General features: G+C 42.6%; 1 protein-coding gene and 1 long non-coding RNA gene across 2 annotated transcripts in view; one reads left to right on the forward strand and one right to left on the reverse strand.

Annotated features, from left to right (window-relative positions):
• Positions 1-1,775: 1,775 nt before the first annotated feature.
• LOC114107946 (uncharacterized) lies at positions 1,776-21,299 on the forward strand. Its single transcript, XR_003585387.2, has 3 exons — positions 1,776-1,878; positions 17,854-17,944; positions 20,717-21,299. It is a non-coding gene; the product is annotated as an uncharacterized lncRNA (long non-coding RNA).
• The window catches only part of Diras2 (DIRAS family GTPase 2), a 28,026-nt gene continuing 17,588 nt past the window's right edge, over positions 10,956-21,393 (reverse strand). The window contains exon 2 of the mRNA XM_027955439.3: positions 10,956-12,342. Coding sequence (XP_027811240.1) covers positions 11,707-12,306 — 600 coding nt within the window. The 5' untranslated portion in view covers positions 12,307-12,342 and the 3' untranslated portion in view covers positions 10,956-11,706. The remainder of the gene's footprint in view (positions 12,343-21,393) is intronic.

A 21,393-nucleotide genomic window follows, 5' to 3' on the forward strand; every position in this document is an offset into this window, starting at 1 on the left:
AGATGGCCAATAGCCCCAGCCAGCCTGGCAGTCCTCCTGATTTCATAAGGAGTCACGAGATCTGCCTCAGGAAGAGGGAGCAGGAGCCCACTGCAAACCCCCTCACAAAGAACTCAGAATGTAAAAAAAAAAAAAAAATCTTTAAAAGGAAGGGTAAAAATGGCTATTTTGAACTGCCTATATTTAGCAGTTCCTGAAAGCAGCTATTCTGAGTTGTGCGTGAATGAAAGCGACAGTGGATTTTGAAAGAGTGTGGAAGGAAACAGTGAAAAATGTAACCGAAAAAAGAATGTTTATAGCACAGCAATCCTAAACTCCATATTTTACTTCAATCCTCCTTAATTAGTAGAAAGCGTGGCCTTACAATTAGAAAAGAAAGAAAGAGTGGGGGTTTGCAGGCGGTAGGGTAGTAAAGGCGCTCTCCCATGTCCTGCCTGGGCCCCCGCTCTCCTTGAATGGATATAATCACTGCTACAGAACAGTGTTTACTACAAGCCAACACCGTGCCAGATCTGTTACCTATCTGCAGTCTCATTTAATCCTAGTGACATGATCATCACTCCCAGTTAAGCAGGGAAACTGGCATTGCAATCTGCTGTCAATCATAGCTCTTGATGGCTTTGACATCACTCTCTCTACCTACAGCAGAGGCCAACAGCCCTAAAGACACTACAAAGCTTTCTGTTTTAAATGTGATTGAAAAAAAAAATCTCAATTAAGAGGAGTCTTCAATTAATGGAGTGTTCCAGGTAATTTAATTTCCTGACTTCATTTGAGCTCTACCCAGAAAAACTTTTCCATTAAAATGCATCCTCTATAGAACACACTTTCTTGACTTTGTGAACCCAATTTAAGTTTGCTTTGATAATTAAGTCACTGACAGAGCCTCGGGATGGCTCTTGCAAAAATCACTTATGGTTCAGTGGCACACAGTGCTCTGTGCTGTGTCAGACTTTTAAATTTTTACCAATCTTCTACTAATTAAGGCTGCAAAGGGTACCTCTAGGCATGAGATTGTTTCTCTTGTATTCCACGTTCGTTTTCTATGTTGAAAGGGCAATATTGGGCCATCTGGGTTAAACAATATTTTATGTGTCTTTTAAATACTTCTAAGAATATTTCCAAAATGCCCATGAATATTCATCATGTGGTTACTGGCTCTCAAAATTACAGTCCTGTGTCCTTTAAAAAAAAAAAAAAAAGGATAACTTCTGGGAAGGGCTTTGCTAAATGATCTCGTCATCCTTCTTTGCACATCACCGCGCATGCTTAAACAAGCCCAAAGCCTGTAGTCCTCATATAAAGTATGCACCGTCTGTAATCACGTGCTGTACTTAATATAACTGGCTTCTCAGTAAGACTGGTTACACCAGAATCACCACAAGCAATGAGAAATGTGTTGTGCTATGATGTTATGACAGCTACCCTGTCACTGTGAAATAGGAAGTTTTCAGTTCTGTTTTACCATCTAGGGGTGCTGGGTTTATTGCATCTGTTCAGCAAAAAGTTAAAGAATAGGACCCAGAGTGTTAGGGTTTGGGTGTGAGGTGCCCCCAAAAGCTCACATGTGAGACTATGCAAGAAGGTTCAGAAGAGAAATGACTGGGTTGTGAGAGCCTGGACCCAATCAGTGGATTAATCCCCGATAGATAGGGATTAACTGAGTGGCAACTGAAGTGGGGGGTGTGGCTGCAGGGGGTGGGAATTGGGGCGTGGCTTGTAGGTATATATTTTTGTATCTGGAGAGTGGAGTCTCTCTACTTTCTGATCATCATGTGAGCTGCTTCCCTCTGCCATACTCTCTGGCCTTGAAGTTCAGCCTCACCTGGAACCCTGAGGAATGGAGCCTGCCTTCTATGAACTAAGACCTCTGAAACTGTGAGTCCTCAGATAAACTTTTCCTCCTCTGCAATTGTGCTGGGCAGGTCTTTTAATCACAGCAGCAAAAAAAAAAAAAAAAAAAAAAAAAGGCTGACTGAAACACAGAGTCAGCAAGCAAGCAGCGGGGTTTCTGCAAAAGCAACAGAGACAGACTTCTCCAAAGAGACGGGGCCCTAGAGCTGGGAATCCAGTGGGGGAGTTTGGCCTGTTCTTTTTATGGTTTCTGGAATTTCCTCCTTTCCTTATGTCCTCCATGCTTGATCAGTGTCCCCTGTGTCCGTGAGCCTGTTTTAGTTTTTCTTCTGAATTCCCCACTTTCGAGCACCGACGTGTCTGTCTGATTGGATCCCCTGCTTGTGTCCATGAGCAATTTCACCAAGCAGGAAGTTGACCTCATCAGAAGACTCTCTCCATGCTCCTTTGTTCTGGTCCCACCCCAGTATCCCCACTGGCCATTTTTCCCTGACTGCCCCAGCCCTTCTATATCTCCCTATCATAATCATGAGATAATGATCATACGTGTGGTCTGCTACTGACTAGGATGTCATTATATGGCTTGCAAATGCATAATTTCCTAATGATGAGTTTAACACCACGGTGGTGACAGATGCCTGGGGAGACCAGGGAAGAAGATTCTGGGTGACAGGAGAATGAAGGTGGATCACGATGAACCAGAAAAGGAAGGATGCAGAGAAGGACACAGAGAGAAGGAGAAATAACACTCTGCACCCACTGCGAGCAGTAGTGTGTGATGCATGTTTACAAAATACAGCTCCCAGAATGAGAGAGAAGACCCAGGTGTAGAGTCTTTTTCAAGATGGAAATATTCTGGCCAAGGCCCATTTCAAGTTACTGATTGAGAACTTGGGAAACAAATCAGTTCTTATGACCCAGTGGGAACTGGCCCCTGACCGCAAGGGACCAAGGGAGTGAGTAGAAGTGAGGATGAGCATCTCTGGGTTTGGGAATGCCTCCACCCTCCTTCACACTGGACAGCCAATAGTCTGCACACTTAAAGACCCCCTGCACGGAGGACTGGGACCCCTGGATGCACTGTGATCAAGAAAAGCATGGTCCAACTGTCCTGTGTGTGGAGGACACAGTGTATTCTAGGAACCATGGATTCTCCTGATCAGTCTCGAGGGTACTGGATTTCATTGCATGGTCAGGGTCTCTTACTGGTCCTCCATTTCTACCAATCAGAAAACTCTAACTCAGAGGAATAAGCGCCAACTGTGAACAACTGTCAGAGGTTGATTATTCTGGCGCAGTTCAGGACACTAAGATGGTGGATGGGGCTTCTCAGTGGACTCTGTTTTCATGTTTCCGGTGATGCTGGCCAAAGAGCCTGAGACTCAAAAGGGACTCAAGACATAGTCATTTATTTCATTCAAATTTATGTATTTATTTTGATGCCAGGAATTAAACCCAGGGGTTCTTAACCCTGAGCCACATCCCCAGCATTTTTTTTTATATTTTATTTAGAAACAGGGTCTCGCTGAGTTGCTTAGGGCCTCACTAAGTTGCTGAGGCTGGTTTTGAACTCCCGATCCTCCTGCCTCAGCCTTCCAAGCAGCTGGGATTACAGACATGTGCCACTGTGTGCAGCTTCGTTCAACTTTAGAAGGTGTTTCCCAGCCCCTGTGTTTATCAGCGTTTGCCTGCAATTTTGCATTATTTATGCTATGACCTTCCTTTATTTCTCCAACAAGTTTGGGAAATTGTAACATGTTGGGGAAATGATGATTGAGCCACTCCACCCTCTCATGACACATTGCCATCCTGGGCATGGGAGAGATCCACAGTCTATAAATTATGCCTTTCTATTTCCTGCATTTCAGGAGTCTTGACACCTGGGATTTTGCTAATTTGGAGGGATGCCCCTCTCAGGATTAGCCAGTTACTAGGAACAGTTAAGGACATCCCTAAAAGCACACCTTTCATATGCAAACTGAGCAGTCCAAAACCTACCCATCTCCCGTCTAGCCCACCCACCTCCTCCACCAGACTCTCCCTGCCCCCATCATCTGAGGGCCAGCTGACAGACAACAGTAGGGACAGCCCTCAAATCTCAGAGCCCACTGGAATTACCCCAAACTGTCTGCCCCGCCCTGCCTTGTTCCATCACAATAAAAGAAAAAGAGAATGTTGCTCAGTGGTAGGACGTTTGCCTATCATGTGCAAGGCTGTGGATCCCTAGCATTGCGAATAAAGAAATAAAGTTGAATTAAAATGGAAAATATTTTTTAAAAATATGTCTGTCAAACAGGAGTAAAAAAAAAAAACACTACAAGTGTTTGATAAGTTCATCCTTTACAATACTTCATTTATTTATATTGTAAAGATTTTCTTTATTCATTTCTTATTCGAATTTTAAAAGGTGAAAGTTGACAAGAAGAGAAATACCAGTCTTTGAGAATATGAACCAGAGGTGTGGAGGCCCATCTCCCAGCCCGCTCTGAGTTCCTGATGTGTATCCTAACATTGTAATGGGAGTGAAGAGGGTATTCTGTAGTACCCGACTTTGGGGCTGTTTTCTTGTTGTGCTGGAGCATGTGTGCACAGTGAGAACACACTAAGTCATGAAGAGCACTTTGAAAGGAACTTCTTAAATGCCAATGTGTATTTGTTATTAACAAGACTGCAGGGGCTGGGGATATAGCTCAATTGGAAGTGTCCTTGCCTTGCATGCACAAGGCTGTCTAGAACTTTTGCTAGAATTAAGAAGAGATTTCACTTCTACTTTATTTCTCTTTTATCTTAAAATCATTAAGAATGGTGCTGCTGGGCACAGTGGCCCATGCCTATAATCCTAGCAGGTTGGGAGGCTGAGACAGGAGGATCGCAGGAGTTCAAAGCTAGCCTCAGCTATGGCGAAGCACTAAGCAACTCAAAAAAGAGACCTTGCCTCTAAATAAAATGCAAAAAAGGGCTGGGGAAGTGGCTCGGTGGTCGAGTGCCCCTGAGTTCAATCCCCAGGACCAAAAAAAAAAAAGAATGGTGCCTACAGATGTTCAGTGGGAAAATGTTGGTTTCCTTTTTTCTTATTGTATTGTTTAATTATACATGACAAGAGAATCCATTTGGACGTAATTATACCAGCATGGAATACACATTATTCTTTTTCTGACATCAGTACCTCTCCATCTCCTTCCCTTTTCTCACCCTCTGCTTCCTTCCCTCTATTGATCTTTCTGCCATTTACCCAGAGGTATTTTTTATGTTCATTTCTTGTGGATGCCCATGAGGGTGAGATTCACTCTGGGGTCTTCATATATGAACATAGGAAAGTCACAACAGATTCATTCCACTGTCTTTCCTTTTCTTGTTCCTCCTCCCTTCCCTTCATTCCCCTTTATCTAAGGCACTGAACTTCTATTCTCCACACAAACACCCTTTGTGGGTTAGCTTCTATCTAACAGAAAACAGTCCACCTTTGGTTTTTTGGGATTGGTTTATTTCACTTAGTGTGATAGTCTCCAGATCCATCCATTTATGGCTGAGTAATAGTACACTGTGACCTAAACTAACCCCTTCCATGTTGCTTGCGGCAAAGAGACTAAGGAGTTATAAAGGGAAACCAATAATGAACGCAGTCTTATGATAACTAGGGTACTCTGGCAATGGAAGTGGTACTAAAATGTCAGACAGATGCCTGCCTCTTTGGGTCCATGAAGACTTGGGATAGATCAGGATGGATAAAAACCTCTTTTACTTAAGAAAAAGTCAATGAAGATGGAAAGTAAGTGAGAATAATCCAGAAATGGGAAAATATAAAGGCATGAGCGTTCATGGCCCAGTGTGAGGAAGCACATTGGCTGGGCAGAGCTAGTACCTTGAGTCAAAGGAACCGTGCAAACATAGTCCCCAGCTGCAAGGTAGCACTGCAGCTGGGTCTTCTGTATTCCCAGGAGCCAAAGGAACTTGAGTCCCGGCCAAGAATGGTGCACGCGCCATACTGAGACTAGGTCAGGGTGAGGGTTGGACACTCTAGACAGCTGTGACAGCTCCGATCCAAGACAAATAACATCACCTCACACCTGGCACTGATGTAATTCCTCCCAGGTAGCACAGGTGGGTGCCAACTCTATGCCTGAGTTACAATTTTCTCTCAGTGACATTGGGAGATACTGTAATAGAAGAGACCAACAGCCTCACACAGATACCACCAATGTGCTACCTGGAAAATATTCACTGAGAGGGAACTTGGTTTGCAAGCAACCCCTCCCTCACACTACCCCGGGAGGTTTAGGGAGTTGGCCAGCATTTGCAATTAACTTTGGCTAATAGCAGCTGTTCTTAAACTTGATTCCATAATTACCTGGGGCCTTTTAAATACCCTGAGAGGATGCCACATTTCTGAGCTGCTAAATCATAATTTCTGGAGAGAGATTTGAGAATCAGGAGTCAGCCAAACTTCTCCAGGTGATTTCAAAGTGCAGCAAAATTGGAAAACAAGTAGATTATAGCCTTGCTCCTAGAGAGAGGTCTATGCCCAGCAAAAATAAACTCAGTATTTATACTAAAGAGTTTAAAGGCATCACACTAAAGCAATCCAAGCATACCCCTGTTTAGAGTAACACAATTCCCAATAGCTGAACTATAGGACCAGCCTAGGGGTCCATCAACAGATGTATGGTTGAAGAAAAGGTGGTAAGATACACCATGGAGTTTTATTCAGCCATAAAGAAAAATAAAATTATATCATTTGCAGGGAAATAGATGAACTTGAGAAGATAAAGTGAAATAAGCCAAACCAGAAGGTCAAGGGGTTTACATTGTCTCTCTCATGTGGAAGCTAGGGCGGAATCCTTGGAAATCTGGGAATGGAACCACCATTTGACCCAGCTATCCCTCTCTGTGGTCTATACCCAGAGGACTTAAAAACAGCACACTACAGGGACACAGCCACATCAATGGTTATAGCAGCACAATTCACAATAGCTAAACTGTGGAGCCAACCTAGATGCCCTTCAGTGGATGAATGGATAAAAAAAAAAAAATGTGGCCTATATACACAACCAGATTTTACTCAGCAATAAAAGAGAATAAAATCATGTTATTTACAGGTAAATGGATGGCACTGGAGAAGATAATGCTAAGTGAAGTTAGCCAATCCCCCCAAAAAACAAATGCTGAATGTTTTCTCTGATATAAGGAGGCTGACTCATAGGAGGGTAGGGAAGGGAAACATGGGAGGAACAGATGAATTCTAGATGGGGTAAAGGGGTGGGAGGGGAAGGGAAGGGGCAGGGGGTTAGCAAGGATGGTGGAATGTGATGGACATCATCATCCAAAGTACATGTATGGAGACACGGATTGGTATCAACATACTTTATATACAAGCAGAGATATGAAAAATTGTGCTGTACACATGTAATAAGAATTGTAATGCATTCCACTGTGGTTTATTTTTTTTAAATCAATGAAAAAAAAAAAAAGAAAGATGCGTGCATGTGTGGCAGGGGGCGATCTCCCTAAAAATTCAAAGATCAGCAGAGGAAAGAAAGGGAGAAGGGAAGGGAAGAGAAAGAGAAATGATATTGGCCAAATTCTTTTGTTGTATGGAGTGTGTGTGCGATTATGTAACAACAAATTTCACCATCATGTTCAACATGATGATAATACACCAATAAGAACAGGGAAAAAATTTTCTCATTTGGGAAAAGGAAAAAAGGAAAAGGAGCAGTCTGTGGGCCTCTAGTAGAGCCTGCCAGAAATGCAGAATCCCAGGTCCCACCCCACCTGTCTCAGAGGTTTCTGAATCCCAGCCCTGAGTGCTTCATTTGCACATTAAAGTTTAATAAGTACCAGAATGTCCTTTAATGGGGCCTAATGGGACCTGCTAATTGTAATTATCTGCATAAACGGGAAACTCTGAATAATGTAGCGACACTGATGGGGGATAAGAATTGAAAGGAGACAGAGACTGGAGTAGGGAGTGGCTGGCAGAAAACAGGACAGAGAGGCTTCAAGAAATGGGAAGTTGCTGGTGGTTTCTTTACTTGCATAGATTGATTTTCACACTGCAGTGAACTTTCCAGGTAGAGTCCTGTGGGCTGCTGGTTTCATTTGTCACCACTGAAAGCTCACTATGTGACACGACACCTTCAAACGCTTTATGATCATTAAGCTCCTCTTGATTGAGTCTCACCCACCTTGCAGAAGGTACGTAGGTTTTCTATCACAAACTCATTTCATAGCCTGGAGTGGGGAAGGGTGCAGAGTTGAAAGAATAGTTTTTTTCTCCCCTCCTATTTTGAGCCAAGTGGGCCCCTCTACCCTTTCCCTTTCACTTGTCCCTGTGTGAAACATCAACTTCATTTCCACCCAGTGACAGGGATCAGCAGGACTTCCCCATTCCCAAGGTCTCCCAAGACATCCCATCATAAGCTGGCCAGCATACACATCTGCAGCCAGTGAAGACCATCACACATCCACCACACACTTACAGACAAGAGACATCAGCACCTCCCAGCCAGGGTGTCATTATCTGAAACTTTATTGTAATATGTTCCATGATTTTCAGAACATCACTGCAACTAGAAACTTGTATGCAAGGGTGATTTTTAGACCTGCAGAGTAAATAAAATATAAGAGAATGGAATTGTAACAATAGATACACCTTAATATAAATATACATATTGATATCCCACACATATAAAAGTCATGCTCTGCAAATACTTTGTCTACAGACGATCTGTGGGCTACTGAATTCCAAGATATCTTCAGGGATTTACACGTGTCCCATTCGTTATGGATATTTCCAGAGAGCTTATGTAGGTGCAACACATTACAAATTTGGGGGAGAAAAAAAGTATCACAGAGCAATTTTTTAAAATATTGAGTACATCTTTTGTTCTACAAAGAATGAGCCTTTCTTAAATATTACAAACAGTGAAACAAATATACTAGCTTACAGATATGTACAGTTTACTACTTTAATATTTCAAAAACGCAGGAAGATAAACTATATAATATATATAATTTTAGATAGAGTGAACAATTCAATATTGCTCTTGTGTTGGTCTTGCTGCATTGTATGCATGCCAATGGCTTGTCACTGGATGGAGAGGGGACCAGTGGGGACAGAAGGGAACTCATGGAGCCCCATGCGTAATCCCACAGTGCCATCTTCAAAGCAATATTTTGAGTTTTATAACTTTCTAGGACTGGGTTAAAAAACATTTGCACCCATGTGCAGTGTAGGACATATTCTCAGGAATCACCACTCCATATTTGAGGATGGGAACAAGCACATGTTGAAATCCACCTGCTCAGTGCTACTAACCCCTCAAGTCCCAAGTCAGTTGGGGAGCTCCTGAAAGACGAGGATGATATAACCATCCTCAGTTGGGTTCACAAAAAATGATGGCAGAATGGAGCCCCAGGATGAAGGCTTCCTTTCTTCCTACCCTATAAACCCTCAGGCAAAGAACAAAGGAATGGAGTGTATCCTGAGTGAGCTCAGATTGTCAAGAATTATAAGCTCCTCAAATTGATGAAGCCCCAAGCACTCAAACATGGAGAAATTGGCTATTGGCTTCCAAGGAAAGAAATCCTGACTCATTTTGGGTGGGAATTGGAAATGGGACACTTGGCAGGAAGCATTCACAATAAACGCCTTATTAACATGACAGCTGGTGGCAAAGATCATAGTTTACTGTTAGAAAGAACACACCCAACTCTGGACAATCCCCGTTCGCCATAAAGTTCTGTAACTTCTTCCATTTCCTTCACATTCGAGTGACAAACTAATAATCTCTGAGAATAGGAAAAACTATGTAGGGACATGTTGAAAAACATGTTCCAGAATATCCAACAACGAGATCTCATTGGGAATGTTATGGAATACCATGGAATGGCCTTTGGAAGGCACCTGTATGAAGAATTTAAAGAGGGCCTAGAAATGCCCCAATTATCTGAGCTCCCTGCTGGCTCCCTTTCTCGGCATGATCATTTCCCCAGGTAAAGACAAGGGAATTTTTTTCTAGAATCCCAAAGAGATGGTAAGACCTTGAAGCCAAGAGGTTCTCGAAGGCACCTCCTACACACTAAATACATCACCAGGGAGAGTCACTGGTAGAGCCCCGGGATAAGACCAGATAAGGGAATTGAATAAGAAAGGACTAAAGGAAACTAGGAAACACTGAGAGCACAAGTATGCTTTGGAGGATGAAGGTGTCTATGTGGCTGTGACAGGAAACCCTGCATAGGAAGGGTCACCAAAATAGCAGGTGCAGAAGGCAGTTTGTGTAACATCTCCAGCTGGGAAGCCCTGCCTGGGGTTGGCACTGATGCCCAACATCCAGAAGACCCTGTCTGCAAGAAGCGTGGTACTGCTGCCTGCCCAGATGGCCAAGAGGATGATCCACCAGTTGGGGCAGGCATGCATTCTGCCAACTAAAACAGGAAAACTCAGGCTTTGTGGGAATTTCTCAAGAAGCAGAGCCCAACCACCATGGCAGAATGGTTAAGCTGAGCAGGCTCTGCCCAGGTCAGAACAGCCAGCCTGTCTACAGACACCATCACCTCCCATGCCTCCTGCAGGAACCAGTGGCTGGAATTTGGTTTGAAGTATTAAGGATGCACACACAATCATTAAGAGAAGAGGACCATGGTTTCTAGGGTGGACACTGCATTGAACAGCTCTTTAAGGATGTGTGTAATAGAACATGCAAGAGTTTGCTATTGATTAAATGCATTGTCCAGGAATACAGTCCTGATTTGGATAGGTCATCAAAAACACAGTGAACAACTTCTGTTGCAAAATATTTCATGAAGGTGCAAAGTGTAGCATATACATGTTCACGTCAGTTAGAAAAATGATGTGCTTCTGGTCACTGGATGGCCTTTGTTGGCTGTTACCCAGCTGGGTACAGATCAAGTTATTAAAGAGGAAAACAAAAATCTTGGAGGGGAGGGGGAATTTTTTTATTCTAAAAATAGCTACTTTATTTGCTTGAATTTAAAATCTGAGGGGTAGAAGTTATAGCCCTCACGGGCGAAAGGAAAGAAACTTCACATTCTAAAACCCTCAAAGTATAACACAGGAACATTATTGCGATGTTTGAATAATAATGTCACAATACCTTTACTCAAAAATCGAAGAACTTCTGACACAGCAGTGTGCTATTAGTGAACTCATCCTTGTATGTGAACATAAATAATAAGTAGAGTAAGTTAACATGACACTTGCTCACTAGGTCTGTAGGAGGTGAATACATCCCTTTAGGGTAGGGTCGGGTGGGAATTAACTGAGAATGCACATCCTTTGAGGAAGGCTGTCTTACTTGATCTTTAATACAGTTAAAAATCTATGGAAGGGAGCCACCGTGGTTCACTTTGGACCAACTGGATTTCCCACGAACTCTGCCTGATCGTTCCCTCCTCCCCCCAAAGATGTCACTGACTTCTGAGCAGAGAGAAATGGCTGGTTTGGAGTTGGTGCCAGTAGCTCTGGCTCTCTCTCGTGCAGGTAGATGACATTCAGCCCTCCCAGCTCCTCCTGCTTTGAAGGGTATGGGTCTTCCTACCTCCTCACGGCAGAAGCCGCCCTCATAGATGACTGTCACCTCCCTCAGTCCCCTGGGATGCTGAGCGTGCTGGCTTTCCTGGTCACCGCCTGGCAACTCCACGGAAGGGTGGCTTGTCGTCATTATTGGTGGGGGTGTGGGATGCCTTCTTCAGGACGCTAGGGCGGGCCTCGGTCAGGTGCAATGTTCAACACGTGGGCATCGGACATGCTGCCCGGACGACGGATCACGTGGGGTGGGGAAGGGGCGAGGCCAGGGGGACAGCAGAGGCTCCTCCGGGGACAGGCGTTCACATGACCACGCACTTGCCCTTGAGCTTCTCTCGCCTCTTCTGCTGCTTGCTCTTTTTGCCGTCGATCTGGAGGCTCACGGTCCTGCGCTTCTCCAGGTTCAGCAGCTCCTGGAAGAGCTCCTTGACGTTGTGGTTGAGCTTGGCCGAGGTCTCCATGAAGGCGCACTTCCAGGAGCGCGCCAGGGCCTCGGCCTCGCCGCTCGGCACCTCGCGGCTGGGGCTCTCGTCGCACTTGTTGCCCACCAGCATGATGGGGATGCTCTCCACGTCCCCTTTGATCTCGCAGATCTGCTCGTAGATGGGTTTGAGCTCCTCCAGGGACTGGCGGCTGGTGATGGAGTACACCAGGATGAAGGCGTGCCCTTTGGAGATGGACAGGCGCTGCATGGCCGGGAACTGGTGGCTCCCGGTGGTGTCGGTGATCTGCAGGGTACAGATGCTCTTGTCGCAGCTGATCACCTGCCGGTAGGTGTCTTCCACCGTCGGGATGTAGCTCTCCCGGAAGGTGCCCTTCACAAACCGCAGGACGAGGGAGCTCTTGCCAACGCCCCCTGCCCCAAACACGGCCACCCGGTAGTCATTGCTCTGCTCAGGCATGTTGCTGGGGGGCTCCGACCGTCCACCCGGAGACACCTAGCAAAGGAACCAGGTGTGGGAGAGAGTTAATTTATAAAAGACCAACTTTGAACAGTGTGCCTTTGCTTTCTTTCTGACTCTGCTTTCACTCTCCCAGCCTAAGAAGAGATCTCACTCAGAAACATCCACGATTCTAGGTTCGATAAATCTGGCCAGTCCTCAGCTTCCCACAGGGCAGCCCAGCTGCGCAGGAGCTAACTGGAACCAGTCTCTTTCTCCTTCTTGGATCTCGACTCTGAGCAACTTTCATCACACACAGACCCTCTGCTCAGGGAGAAGATGCAGAGTCTTCAAGATAGGGAATAGGGGTGGGAGGGAAAGGGAGGGAGAAGGGGAATAGCATGGATGGTGGAAGGAGACCCTCATCATTATACAAGATACATGCATGAAGATGTGAGTTTGGTGTCAACATACCTCATGTACAATCAGAGATATGGTGAATTGTGGTATAAAGGTGTATTAAGAATTGTAATGCAAAACAATAATAATGATGATGATGATAATAATAAAGAGCTCACGTATAATGGCATAATTTGGAGTGAACATACTTTATATACAGAGTTACGAAAAATGGCGTTGTGAATGGATAATTATGATTGTGATGCACTCCACTATTGTCATATATGTAAGAAATTAAAAAAAAAAAAAGGAGATGCAGAGTCAGCCCAAGAGGGACAGAATCAAGAATAGGCAATGGGGGAGATGAGAAATTCACCAATGCCCTGAAGAAAGACACACACACACACACACACACACACACACACAGCATGTGTGATTTTTTTTTTTTTTTTAATACTGGGAGGGAGGACTGAGGAAGCTTTTAATATTTATTGAGAGTTCATGTTAACTCATGAAATCCCACCACCTCGAAGAAGCTGGTGTCACTATTTCTGATGTTCAATGTTGAAACTGGAAACACAGAAGGGCTCAGGACTACAGTGTTATTCAGCCAGTGAGGAACAAGACTGGGCCACCAACCAAGGTACTATGGATGCCAGGCCAGCCACAGGCTGTCTGTAGAAAGGGCTGGTCATGGTGTCCTGGACATTACTCAAGCATAGATTATCCCCACTATGTAGAAAGACTTAAAAATTAACCAAGAAGCTTGGATAGTCGTTTTATTCATCAAACCTAAAATGATGTGTTTTATTTTTAAGAATCACAAGGAATGGAATATCACCAGGCTCGCTGTCATTAAAATTATTAGCAGTCATTAAAACTAAGTAGAATGGAAGTTCCCTCCATTACAAACCTGAACCCTGGTCCATGGAAATTGTGCATGTGTTTTTTTCATTTATAAACCATCAAATATCTTTTATCCTGTCTCCTCTTTGGCAAGGAAGGACATAACATGCAGAAAACAGAGAAATAAGCAATCTTCACATTTTTTAAACTAAGACCGAGAGGTAAATCTGATTCGAATCCTGGAATCCATTCATTTCTGCAGACAAGCATTGTACTCATTTTCCCCTTTCTATTCCTAGAGTAATTATGGAATAATAATAAGCATTGCTGAGCAAAATCATTTTCAGAGTCCAGTAAAAATTATTAAACATAATTAACAATGGGAGGAAATGGGTTTAGGCAATGAATATATATATAATCTCCTGGCAGACAGAATGTCAGATCAAAGTCCAGACTGCAACCTCCCGTCTTCTGCTTTCAACACACACATCTGCCTACAAATTAGCTCCATCAAATCCTCAGTTGTTCTTGTGCATACTTTGGAATCCTAGACCTACAAAGAAACTGCAGAAGCATCTATGATAAAAGAAGAAATAGAAAAATGTCAGGAAGTTCATTAAAAAGAAAAACTAAAAGAGAGCCTGCTGAAGAGTTTGATGTATTCAATGCTCATGAAATAATCAAGATCAACCCAAGAGTGTAGGGTTGGGACAAATTAAATAAATTGTCATATAAGTTAAATCTAAAAAAAAAAAAAAGTAGTGGCATTTGGAATCTGATTGGAAGGTCCTCTCTGCATTCTCTAAGTGAGGCTTGGAATCTGGTTTTCTCACTCAGACTTGTTTAGTATTATGGTTATTTAACTCCAGAACTGAGTCCAAGAATCTAGCTGGAAGAAAACCTGTCCTAACAAGCCCCAAATCCCAATATCACCCAAAGATCTCTAGGTCCACGGGATTTGCTTTTTTTATGAGTTTGCTGAATATGTGAGCATTTCTCTTTGGTGCTAAGGCATCTCCATAATAAAACTAGCAACCAAAATAGAGATAGCAACTACCAAACATAAAAAGAATCATGGTGACTGTTTTTCATTTGTCCAGATAAATATCAATTGAGCTTTGGCTACAGGCCAGGCTCTGGATGAAGGAACAGGAGACAACTGTGCAGAAGTGAGACCTACGCAGTGTCTACTCATAGAGTTCAGAATCAAGTGGAGCAGACGGAATAAAAAATATAACTTCACAAATATTTAAAAATGTACATCACAGGCTGGGGGTATAGCTCAGTTGGTAGAGTGCTTGCCTTGCATGCATAAAGCCCTGGGTTCAATCCCGAGCACCACAATCCTGAGTGAGATATATATATATATATCTCACTACTAGTTCTGCAAAAGAGAGATCTAAAAGAACCACCTGATCAGACCTGGGATATCAGGAATAATGTCCCTGGTGGGACTAATGTTTAATGTGCATTTGTGAGGGAGATCTGGGGCAATAACTCTGCAATGACCTCTCTCTCAAACAAGTCTTATTCCAGCTGTAAATAATATTCCCTCACCTTAGAACTATTCATTTATTTCACAAGCTTTATGCAATACCTTCTACACACTATGCAACCTCAATGCTCACCTTCTAGCAGTAGATAGAAGAAAACCTCAAGAATGGAAACATTACACCCCATGTGGAGGATGCTATCATGAAATTACAAACAAGGACTCAAGAAGAATTTAGTGGGGCATCGAATTCTGCCTGGAGCCCAGGAGGCAACTCACCAGATGGCTGGGGAATGAGAAGCATGTCCGTCAGAAGAAAGGATTTTATGGAAAGGAACAAATACAGGAAATAACACTAACATTCATCCCAGGGCAGGAAGTTGGTGTAAACTGGCATCTGGGAGTCAGTCTGAAGGAGCCAGCGTTATTACCCAAAGGGCAGACACGGGAAGGAGGTTTGGAGACAAGGTAGTGGCCAGGAAGGAGCTGCAGAGGGGTCCGGCCTGCAGGGCAGAGGGGGAGACATCTGGTAGGTGACGGGGCTTTCGTTTAGAAGCTCAGCAGAGATCTACAAGCTAATGATAGATACAGGGATGTCATCCATACAAAAATAGCACTAAATCCTACAGAACTCCCCCAGGGAGAGAGTGGAAGGAGAAGAGCAAATGCCAAATCTGATTTATACTATTAAAAGAACTCGACGAGTTACTTAAACTTTCTGCATTTGAGGTGCATGAGTGATAAAGTGGAGGTGATAAGCCCCCCTTCTTCACAGGGGCTGCTGTGGAGGGAGGGTGTGCGAGACGGTACCACTAGGCACTCAGCACAAGCCCCAGCCACGGGTTGTCTGGCTTCTTTCAGGAAGGATCAAGCAGAGAAGGGTCACCAAGGAGCAAGAAGATGGAAAGGAAGGAAAATGAGCAAGAAGGCGACAAGAAGTTAAGGGAGCAGGAGGTAGGAACACCATCCAGAGGGGAATTGTAGCTACCAGCATCTTATGGAGAAAGAACACAGACCTCAAGTCAGAATCCTGACGCTCCACCTTAAAACTGTAAGGAGGAAAGAGCAAACCAAATCCAAGGAACACTTAGGTTACAGTCAGAATTAATAAAGACTAGAGAAAAAATCAACAAAACCAAAAGTTTTGTGTTGGAGACAAATGAAAGAAAAATGCTAGAGAATTTGTGCTCTGAATCCACTACAAGGCTAAAATAGTCAACACAGCGTGGTACTGGCACAGTATTGATATAGAGAGGCCTAGAATAGAATCCAGAGTCCAGAAATAATCAATTGATTTTGATAAAGCTCCCAAGGAAACTCAATGGAGAAAGAATAGCCCTTTCAACAAATGTGCTGGATGTCCGCACGCAGAAGAATGACGATGGAGCCCTCCCTCACACCATATAATGAAGTGACACCAAACGGATCAAATACCTAAGCTAAAAAACTCTCGGAAGAAAACATAGGCATAAACCTTCATGATGTTGGATTAAATAATGTTTTTTTCTTCTTTGTGCTAAACTTAAACTACCATTAATATTTCTGCCCCATAAAACTAATCAGCTTCTTACACGCTTCCCAAGTGAACTTTCCAAATATAATAGTATTAACAATAGTGATTTTTATTGAGCACACACTATGTTCCAGGAATAATGGTTCACTGTGCCATGCACGTATCTTTTAACACTAACAACAGTCCTACAGATAGACACACGAATGCTCCTTTACAAACATGAGGAAATGGGAAAAGGATGAAGTAACTTTTCCGGTGGTACTGAATCAAGCCCATAACTGTGAACGCTGAATATCATACTATGATAACAACTCTCATACTGTCTTTTTAAAAAAGTATTTTATAGATGTGACACTACATTGGTGAGCAATAAGATTAAAACCGGGCAAACTTGACTTTGGCAGAATTAAACGACACTATCCAGAGGATGGGAGAATGTTTTTTAAATCATGTATCTGAAATGGGATTAATTTCAGTACAATTTCTGTAATTCAACAACCAAGGAACCCAATTAAGAAGTGGGGGAAAAGAGTTGAATAGTCATTTCTTCAGAAAAAAATATATGAAGGCATATGGCAACATTCTCAACATCACTAGTCATTAGGAAAATGCAAAATAAACAAATTTAAAGCTTATCAAAATACGACCTCATACCCACTCAAATGGCTTCAATATACAATAACAAAAACAGACACCATCAAATGTTAGTAGGGGTGTGGAGAAACTGGAACCCTGGGGCATTGCTAGTCAAGATGCAAATGGTCATGGTTCTTTGGAAGACATTCTGTCAGTACCTTAAAAAGGTCAACATAAAATTATCATGTGACTCAGAAATCCCCCTCCTAGATACATACCCGTAAGAAATGAAAACATGGTTATGCAAGAACTTATACATGAATGCTCACAGCAATGTTATTCACAGCAGCCAAAAAGTAGAAACAATACAAATATCCATCAACTTGGTGGATAAGTGAAATAGAATATAACAAGGAAATATTACTCCAAATAAAAAAGGAACGAAGTACTGATTCAGGCTACAATGTGAATAAACCTTGAAAACATTAGTGCAAATGAAAGAAATGTTAACCAAAACACACACACATATTTGAACCCTCTTATATGAAATATGCACAACTGTAAATTTATAGTCTGCTGTGCCTTAAATCTAAGTATTCTCCAAAGATCCATGTGGGAAAGGCTTATTTCCCAGAGGGGTGCCATTGGGAGGCGGTAGAACCTGATGGGAGATCTTTGGGTCATTGGGAGTGCTTCCTCAAAGGAGACCCTGGTCTCTTTCTTTTTTTCTTTCACTCCACAGCCATGAGCTGAAATTTTGCTACTCCTGCCATGAGATGCCACCAAAGGCCCAAAGCAAAGGGGTCAATCCTGGACTGAAAACCTCTAAAACTGTGAGTCAAAATAAACCTTTTCTCATGATAAGTGAAGTATCTCAGGTATTTTTGTTATAGTGACAGAAAGCTGGCTAACACAGAAAATAGAGGTATATTTGTGGCTGCCTAGACATATAGTAGACAGGCATTGGGGAGAAATGGAAAGTGATCATTAGTGGGTACAGGGTTTCTTTGGCAGTGAAGATGTCTCAACATTACTTGTGGCAATAATGTCAAAACTGTATGAATATGCTAAAAACTACTGAGGTGTACATTTTATTTGGGAGAGTTATATTGCCATAAAGCTGTTAATTTAAAAGAGAAGCTAGAGTTGATTGCATGTAATAACAGGTCATGGATCTCTGTGTGAAAAAATAGCATATTAAAAGTAAGAGGCTTAGCTTTATTCCTAATAGGCAGATATTGGAAACATCCCAGATATTCACAATAGAAAGCATCGGCTCCATCACATCCATGCTATGAGAAATAATAACCCTGAATGAAAACCTCCACAAATACCCAAGGGCAATGTAAAAGACACCGCCTCAACAACCTGATTGAACCTGACCTTCTGGGCACTAGATGTGCTGAGCACCTCCACGCAGGTGAGAGGTAAACAGATGCCACTACTGGGCTGTTATATAAGGTCATTACCTTGATGATTGTGAATGATGTGATTCATTTAAAATGATCACAGAAACAAAATCTCAAAATTTGAAAGAAAAAAATCATAAAAAAAACTGGGGAGTCCAATAGGATTTGTTCTCCGTCTCCCACAATTTGAGGAAAATGAGGTCAGGGATCAAAAATGAAAGAAATAGGAAGCAAAGTTTTGGGTTGGAAACACAGGAGATAAAGGAAGATGAGCAAGGTTTCCTATAAATGATACAGTGGGGTCGTGAAGAGGTAAATCCTGTTGCTCAGTGTGTGGCAATGATGAAAATTGAAGAGATTGCTAGAAACTAAGTAAGAAATGTAGATTTCTCTTTTTTGAGACCTGGAGATTAAGGAAAGGGGGAAGGACAATTAATTGGTGAAGGGTCAGGTAGAGACCAGAGGAGCAGGAAAGTTCTATATAGAGTTGGTGGTGGGTAATCATGAAGCACATCCGGAAGGTAGCAGGTCACTGGGGTCCAGGGTGTGCGTGGCAGGCCTGTCCTCAAAGATAGCAGGAAGGAGAGCGTGGCGGCGGCATCCCAGGATGCTCAGTTTAAACCTTCCCAGACCCACCCAAACCACTGAGCTTACCAGTAGGGCAGGAGAAAGCCGCAGTGATCTATGTTTAATAACCACCGACAAATGGTAAACTTCAAAACAAGCAAGAAATAACAGTGCGTGCACTTGACTAACAATATGTAAGGAAAGTATAAAATGTTCTTTTGTCGAAACCCAGGCCCTTTCTTTAGACGACCCCACTCTGTCTTCTCAGAAACAACCACTGTTAAAAAGATTGAAAACCATTCTCCTTTTCTGGCATCTGACCTTATAATTTTAAATCATGCCCTCATGACTTGAATAGATCTTAATGTCCTGACTTAATGATTTGAGACCATATCTATGAAATTAACAAATTACATTCTCTCATGTCTTATTCTGTTTTCAGTGGCAATAACTGAATATCAGAGACAGGATAATTTATAAAGAATAAAAGTTAACTGGGGTCAGTAGAATAAATCTGACACAACTTTTCTATGTACACATATAAATATACCAAAGTGAATCTTACCAATTGTGTACATTCACAAGACAAGGGTCCTAGTTAAAATAAGATATATTCCATGATAATATGATTATATAAAAATAGATTCTACTGCCATGAATAATTTTAAAAAGCCAATAAAATTTAAAAAAAATTTTTTTTTAAAGTTAGCCAGGCATGACGGTGCATGCCTATAATCCCAGTGGTTTGGGAGGCTGAGGTAGGAGGATTTAGAGTTTAAAGCCAGCCTCAGCAAACTAGTGAGGCCCTAAGCAACTCAGCAAGACCCTGACTCTAAGTAAAATATATATATAAAAAAAAAAAAAAAGGCTGGGGATATGGCTCAGTGGTTAAGCAACCATGAGTTCAATCCCTAATACAAAAAGAAAAAAGAAAAGAGAGAGAGAGAGAGAGAGAGAGAGAGAGAGAGAGAGAGAGAGAAAGTTAGTTAACTCAGCTTGGAGATCCAAGGGGCTGTGTCTGGGGAGGGCCTTCATGCTGGTGAGGGTTCTGCATCACCCTGAGGGAGCTCAGAGCATCATGTAGCCACACAGTAAGTGTGCTGGCTTAGGCTCTCTTCTCCTTATAAAGCCACCAATGGTATCATGGGGGCCTCAACCTCCTGACCTAATCTAACCCTAACCACCTCCCAATGTCACCTCCACATACCATTAACATACGACCTTAGGGATCAAACCTCTACCACAGGAGTTCTAGGAGATACACCCAAACTATTTTGTAGCCCATTATCTGATGTTTTGGTAGTTATGCTATATTTTAAAGTATACACCAATAATTAAGTTTTGAGAGCCAATACTGCAATTTATTCTAAATTTCATATTTATTTATGGTACTAGGGATCGAATCCAGGATCACTTAACCACTGAACCGCATCCCCCAACCCATTTTTATTTTTCATTTTGAGACAGGGTCTGGCTAAGCTGCTTAGGGCCTCCTTGAATTGCTGAGGCTGCCTTTTGAAAGTGCAGTCCTCCTGCCTCAGCCTCCCTGAGTGACTGGGAGTACAGGTGTGTGCCACTGTGCCCAGCTGTTCCAAAGTATAAAATCAGCCTCCTGTGCTTTGTCTGCAGGTTGTTTCTGAATCCTGTCGACAGTAGCATTCATAGAATCTTAGAAAATATTCTCCACTACCAAAGTGGACAGCAGATTCGAGCCCTCAGGAGAGAAAAGGTCAACTTCTTCCATCAAGCTTTCATAATTGAAGGGCAATTTTCTGTCTGTAACACTTTATTTCACACTTTTTATGGATCATCTTTTCCCTAAATAACTCTCTGTTGGCAACTTTGAAAATCTCAATTTGCCTGCTTCCTTGAATCCATTGAATGTTTCGGTATAAACATTACTGACAGATTATTGTAGACGTTCTATGATTTGAGTATGATTTCAGTGTCCCTCAAGGCTTCACATACTGAAATTCAAACCCTAATCGGAGTCACTAAGAGAGTAGAAACCTAATCTGATTACAGTGTTGTTTTTTTTCTATTTTTAAGAAATTGGTTAGTATTAGATAAAGTCATTAAGGTGGAACCCCAGGAGACAGACTTGAACACACACCCGATCACCCGCTCCCTGTCTCTTGCCATGTTCTGCCCTGTGCCACCTTAGGACACTGACCAGATACAGCCCCCCTCGACCATGCTCCTCAAGAACCATGAGCCGAAATAAACTTCTTTTTTCTTGATAAAGTAGTCTGCCTCAGGCATTACACTATTGTAATGAATAATGAGCTAATACAGATGTTATTAAA

The sequence above is a fragment of the Marmota flaviventris genome, chromosome 16, assembly GCF_047511675.1.
Source record: "Marmota flaviventris isolate mMarFla1 chromosome 16, mMarFla1.hap1, whole genome shotgun sequence".
Taxonomy (NCBI): domain Eukaryota; kingdom Metazoa; phylum Chordata; class Mammalia; order Rodentia; family Sciuridae; genus Marmota; species Marmota flaviventris.